At 33.1% G+C, this 7,220-nt stretch overlaps 1 protein-coding gene across 1 annotated transcript; it reads left to right on the forward strand.

Moving 5' to 3' along the window:
- Positions 1 to 3,103: 3,103 nt before the first annotated feature.
- Positions 3,104 to 4,105, forward strand: LOC125406513 (olfactory receptor 2B11-like). The gene is given in 1 exon segment (XM_048443550.3): positions 3,104 to 4,105. A coding segment is annotated over 1 exon segment (1,002 nt).
- Positions 4,106 to 7,220: the final 3,115 nt, after the last annotated feature.

Genomic DNA, 7,220 nt, shown 5'->3' on the forward strand with positions numbered 1-7,220 from the left:
GTCCTAGGTCCCCCTCGCCGGGCCCCTGCCGCGGGCCCGAATCAACTCACCACTCTTGAAGTTTCTTTAATCTTTTTAATTTCTAATTCTAGTTAGGAGATAGGATCACCAGAAAAAGTTGACTAGGAATAGTAGCTATTTCAACTATCTCTAAGTTTGGTTGAAAGACCATCTCTCAGTAAGAAAGATGAAAGAATAAACAGGAATGATTTCCTACATGAACTCTTGTCCTCCACCCCCACACAACTGTGCACATACACCCTCACACACATGTCCATGGAAGCATATTTGGACATTTATGCACAGAGGATGAGAGAAAAAGAAAAATAATGCTTTTATATTCAGCTCGTGTTCTTTATTTTTAATGTAATGTTTTTTGGATATGGGTTTTCCTTTTTGAATCTTTAGGGATTTATAATTATGTGATCCTATTATCCAAAAATTATAATTTGATTATTTTTTCTTTCTTATTTATATACTTTTTATTACTTTCTCTTCTTTACTGATCCAGCCAAGATTTCATCCACAATGTTCAAAATGAAGTCAAGTCTTCTCTTGTATCTCATATTATAGAGACTGCTTTCAGATTTTCCCAGTTGAGTATAATGTTGGCTACAGATTTGCTACACTATATCTTTTATTGAGAAAAGGGAAGGTGCTTATATTCTTAGTGCCCTTTGTACTTGTATTACGAAGACGCTTTATGCCTTTGTTTAAGTATTTCTATGCATTTATTGAGATAGTTATCTGATCGCTGCCATTTATTCTTGCTGATATGTGATATTATAATTATTTATTTATATGTTAAGCCATATTGGGTTTCCTACAATTAATTTTACTTAATCGTGATCGTTATATTTTTCTACTTTGCTTTGTTATGAATTGGTTTGAGTATCGGGGCATTGCTAGTTTCATATGATGACTCTTGTACTGCACCTCCTTTTCTCCTTAGTTAAATACTTTGAAGAACACTGAAAGTGATTTGTCTTTTAAGATCTATAAGAATTTATCAATAAATGTTTCACTCTCATTTTATTGATCCTTTTTGAATCCTGATTCAGTTTTATCTATATATGTGCTTTGAATTTCTTCTAAATTTTTTCCAATTTATAAGAAATTATATTTTTCAAAGCATTACCTCATTGTGCTCTAACTTTCTGTGGTAGCTGTTTGTTTTAACACCATTTTTTCTATCTGCAGCAATTTGTGTTTTGGAATATTCTATTGATTACTTTGGCCAAGTTTTTGACAGTGTAGTACATGCTTTCAAAAAAGTATGCTTCATTGGTGTCTTATTTTGGTCTCTCAGTTTCTAAGAATTTCTGCCCTAAATTTTATTATTATTTTCTTATAATAGTTTTGATATTGGTAGTAATTGTTTTCTTAAACCCATAATGTACCTTAATAGATAATTTACTTGGAGTATATTTGTATTTCTTTAAATGCAGACCATCAGCATTCATAATCTCATAACAGCTTTCATTCTGTACCTTATACTAATGTTATGTTGTATTTGTATTTTCCTGTAACCTTGATAAAATTAATTTTCTTTCTAATTTCTCCCATGCATGATAACACTCATCATTTAAAGATGTGTTGTCTAATCACCATACTTTGGTATAATTTCTATAACTTCTATTTCTGTTAATCTATATTTTATTCCATTATAATTATATATGAAATCAGTTCAATATTTGCATTCATTAAGACATGCTTTATATTCTAAATTACAGTTTATTTTACAAAACCACCAAGGGCTGTTGAAAAGAATATTTATCCTGTGACTGTTCAGTAGAACATTCCATGATCTTCTTTTTATTCCTGGTTGATTCAATTCCCGTGCATTCTTACTGGTGTTTTGTTTGTTTGTTTTGTTTTGTCTGAATGGACAATCTGTTATTGACAACGTATTATCAAAGTCACCTACTGTTATCATGTTAGAATCTGTTAATCTATTTAGGTTAAGTACTCCTTAAAGAAATTGTGTATACCAACACTTGGTATAGAAGATCCACTCCCATTAGATTGTTCCCTTTATTAATACAGAGTTGTCCTTTATAATCACTAATACTGTTTGCTTTTAGGGTGTATTTTTTTGTAATATCACTTTTCTTCTGCTTCTCTTTTCAAATGAGATGTGTTTCTTATATGCAGCAAACAGTTGTTTCCTGTATTTCACTCCAGTATGCTAGCCTTTTAATTGGAGGACTGAGAATATTATTAACTCTTAGTTAATTCTGAAAGGTATGTACAACTTTTTACCATATTTTCATTTGTGTAAGGTTGGGTTCTTCTCTCATCAGTTTTATTGTTTATATTGAGCAATATGTTTTTCACCACTTCCCTCCCTTCCTCCTCCCCTTCTACCTTCTCCCATGATCTACATGCTTCCAATTTACTCTCTTCTGTAATCTTTATATCAGCATTTGTTACTTTACTACTGAGATTGATGTTTTTCTGTATACTCACAGTGATGTTTATGTATGCATGTATGCATGGATATATGGATGGATGTCTGTGAGTAGAATTCTTGAAAGAATATTCTGTAGCACTGACTTCATGATCAGACATTCCTCTAGTGTTCATCATGAATATTTTAATTTTAGTATTTTAGCTATGAATAATAGCTTTTCTGAACACAGCAATCTAGTTTGGCAAAAACTTTTGTTAAGGAATTAAAGTAGGTCAATCCATACTATCTTGGCTTTTAGAGTTTGTGTGATTAAAGCTAGAGTTAATTCTTTGTAAATTTTTTATTGTTTATGCATTTGTATGTTTTGTGTGGGGGAGATATATGCTCACAAGTACAGAAATGGGCATTGGACTTTTTTGGAGCTGGAGAAACAGATAGTTGTGTGTCAGTCATTATAGTTACTGGGAACCCAGGAACCCAACTTGGGTCTTCCAGAAGAACACTAACTAATAAGTCATCTCTCCAGATCACAAGAACAAACAAACAAAAAAAAACTGCTATTCTTTTGAATTTTTCTTTATATGTGACTGGCACTTCTCGCAATTTTCAATAATTGTTTTTTATTCCATACGCTTATTGTTTTAAATTGACATAGCACTTCAAACTGTAGGTAAAAGAAATCAAAGGAGAATGGCAGTAATCAATGAAAGCTACCCAGAAGAATTCATTCTACTGGGCTTTTCTGATCACCCATGGCTGGAACTCCCTCTCTTCATTATTCTTCTGATAACATACCCTACAGCTTTGATTGGGAACATTGCCATAATTCTTGTATCAACCTTAGAACCCCGTCTTCACAGCCCCATGTATTTCTTCCTCACAAATCTCTCCTTTCTGGACATGTGCTACACCACAAGCATTGTTCCTCAGATGCTGTTTAATCTTGGAAGCTCTAGAAAGACCATTAGTTACATTGGATGTGTTGTTCAACTTTATATCTTTCACATAATGGGAGGCACAGAATGTCTGCTTTTGGCTATTATGTCCTTTGATCGCTATGTGGCTATCTGCAGACCTCTCCACTATACTCTCATCATGAATCAACGAGTTTGCATCTTGTTAGTGTCTATTATGTGGCTAACTGGAGTGATCTTTGCTTTTTCAGAGGCTACACTTACATTACAATTGCCACTGTGTGGCATTGATAAACTAGATCACTTACTGTGTGAGATTCCAGTTCTCATAAAGACTGCCTGTGGTGAAAAGGAGGCTAACGAGCTGGCACTTTCTGTAGTATGCATTTTTATACTGGCTGTTCCTCTGTGCTTAATTCTTGCTTCCTATGTTAATATTGGATGTGCAGTACTCAGAATTAAATCTTCTGAAGGAAGGAGAAAGGCTTTAGGGACGTGTTCCTCTCATCTCATTGTAGTTTCATTATTTTATGGTCCAGCCATTAGCATGTACCTTCAGCCTTCTTCATCTATCACAAGGGACCAACCCAAATTCATGGCTCTCTTTTATGCAGTAATAACTCCTACACTGAATCCTTTCATCTATACCCTAAGGAACAAGGATGTAAAGGGAGCCTTAAAAAAGCTGTTCAGAAGCATTTTTACTTCAAACTGAAAGTTCATTGATATCAAATGAAATAGTTTAAAGATTGTAGTAATTTCAGATTGGTTTCTCTAACAATGCTCATATATTCCAGGTTCATAAAACATGACCTTGCCAGATTTGTTTCATTTCTAGCACTTTCATAATCATGTTGTATGCTAAAAATTTTATAATCAAGTTGTATAATCATTTTATAATCAAGCTGGATCCTCAAATATGTACCAATTTGGGTACATATTTGTGAAAATATAGAAAGAAAACAGAAGATTTTTTCCAGTAAATTCACATTAAACTAGTAACCGTGGTACGTAATGAAAACAATTAATACATTTTAAGTTTATGATTTCTAATTCAATTATTGTAAAGTCATGCTGAATAAAATAGCATCAATAGGCTTTCAGTCAGTGTCACCTCCAAAACAGTTCTTTACTCCTGGACTATGATTCATGTAGTTTCATAATGGTCTTAGGGAGAAATGCACTGTGCTTAATCATGACTTCATCAAAACTCAGAGTATGTTCATGCTTTTTTTAAAAAAAAAGCATTGTAAATTTTGCTTGTGAGTTGGGATAAGTGTTTGATGTTTAAATGAAAACTTTCTCATGAGATATTAAAAGTGCAAAGACACTAAAACTATGAATAAACTTTAATTCTTCTTTTAAACTAACTAGTATGAATCTTGAATCAATAAGAAAAAAGGAAGTGAGATTAATGTGCTAATGAAGTACAGTCTGGAAACAGTTCAGAGAATAAATTGGGACATTTAGATGTGCCTTTGAAAGTTATCATGAATCAATATGAGAAAATTATTTTTCTAATGTGGAAGCAAGTGAATTACAAAAATAAATAATGAACATATTTTTGATAAAGCATATTTGAGATGAGAATGATATTCAAGATATTTTCCATTACAAATTTGAATTTCTACAATGTAGCTGTCAAATTTATAGCCCAAACTCAAAATTTTCAAGTAAAATTTCTCACAATTGATTAAAGAAAATTATTAATTTGATGTTGAAATTTTGTTACTTGATAAGCCATTGTTGGGGGAACATATGCTCACTGTTACATAGAGCTGATCAGGAAAAAGAAAGAAAGAGATACAGACAGAGAAATGGCAGGGAGTGAGAGAGGAGCACTATGACACTCAAGGCTCCTCTCCTAATGACCCACTTTCTCCATCTAAGCTCCAGTCTCTAAAAGTTCAACTTCCCAAAACATTAGCATTAACTGTGTCAGAATATTCAAGCACGTGAGTCTTGGAGTAGGCATTTTATGTACAAGCCATAACATAAGGGAATACTCATTAGACTGAGGTCAGTTTTCTCAGCATAAACTTTACAGTGAAGTAGAGATAGATGAAAACAGGGTAAGGTGATCAAATGCTGAGAGGAAAAAATGTCACAAACTGAAAATATTATACAAGGGAAATCTATCCTTCATAAGTGAAAGAGAAATAAAACATTGTTCAGAAAAAAATGAAACATACCGAAACAAAAAATAAAGACAACAAAACAAAAAAACAGGGAATTCATCACCACCAGATCCCTAAAATTCTCAATAAGAAGTCCTGCATTAGAAACAGAAGGATGATGGCCACCATTATAAAACCACATGACTATACAGAGCTCACTAGAACAAATTCAAAAAAATACAACTTATGTTAAACCTTTGTTATTAACATAATTAAACTTTATTGCAACATAAAACTACTTCCAGGCATAGTGACACAGATCTCGATCCTAATGCTCAACAATCTGGGACAAGAAAGTTGGTGTTTGTCAGGGACCACGCTAGAGGAACAGCAAGAAGCTTTGAAATCATGGAAAATGATTCACTGATCATCATAAACATGATGGGTGTGTCTTGGAGAGGCAGAGGACATCATACTGTTATTGAGTATAGCTCTGCTTATTGCCCTCGAAGTCACCACATCTCTCATAATCTATGAGTTGCATGAAAACTCCAAGGGGTTTGTAATCCCCTCACTGGGCAATGTTATTGGTACTTACAATAACAGTGATTGACTTTTTCATAGCATTGTTGCTGGAGCAGATCAATAATTCAACTACCAACCACAGAAAGAATTTAGAGATGTAGATTGTTAGTAAACTTAGACTAAGAACTTTTTCTTAATGGCTTTGATGCAGAAAATCTTGAATAACAATTTAAAGTTTAGAAAGACACACTTTCAATAGTTGAGTGAGAGACTCACTGAGGTCAAGGAACAAGAAAAAGGCAGCCTGGTTATTACTAGGTGATGTTCCTCTTTTGCTAGAGAAGGTTTGGTAACCAAAGACAATGATTAAATTTTTGTAGTCCTCTTTGATTTTTGCCCTTGAATTCCTGACTTCTTGATGTGACTTACTAAAAGCATTGTTGATGAATAAGTGTGCACTCTGAGTATTAAAGTAAAAATGATTGTTTCATATGTGTGTATGTGCTTAAATTTGTGATTCTTTTAAGATTTTTATAAGATTACCATTTGAGATGAATAATGAAATGATTATTTCTTTGTAACCACAAAATGCAGCCTGACAGTAAAATAAATGTCTAAAAAGTGCTTGCTTACACTTTGTTAATCTAAACAAGCTGCTTAAACCTAATTCTTGCTTACACTTTGTTAATCAATTAAATAAGAATCATTGCTTTGTGGTGAAGACATGGTAGAAAAATTTAATACAAAGAAATGTTTAACTGCTTTTGGGCCTCTAAGAAAACCATGTAACTTGTGATCATATTGTGATTCCTTCCTGTGTAAATATTTTAATTTGTTTTTAGAAAATGTGTAATTTATTTTTGGGAGGTAATTCTTACATAGAAATTTTTGTCTTAGGAGTTGTAAAATGGAAGAGAAAAATAAAAGATGTAAAAGAAAAGATATAGAAGGAAACTATCTAGAAAGAGATAGAAGGAAAACAACAGGAAAGATAAAGAAGGAGAACAACTGGAAAGAAGAAAGAGAAAAATAAAATGAAGAATTAAGCTTTGGCCCTCAGAGAAAGTTCCCAAGTGTGTCTGTGTGTCTGTTCAATAGTTCATGGACTCCATACCTCCTCAACAGTACCTGACATGCTGAGGTCATTTCCCTAGGCATGAGTTCAAGGATACCCTGGGCAAAGGCTGCTTTTGAGTAAGCTCATGTCTAAAAAACAAAATAGAAACAATCACATAAAACATACTAAGAAAG

The sequence above is a fragment of the Myodes glareolus genome, chromosome 18, assembly GCF_982192425.1.
Source record: "Myodes glareolus chromosome 18, mMyoGla1.1, whole genome shotgun sequence".
NCBI classification, from domain to species: Eukaryota; Metazoa; Chordata; class Mammalia; order Rodentia; family Cricetidae; genus Myodes; species Myodes glareolus.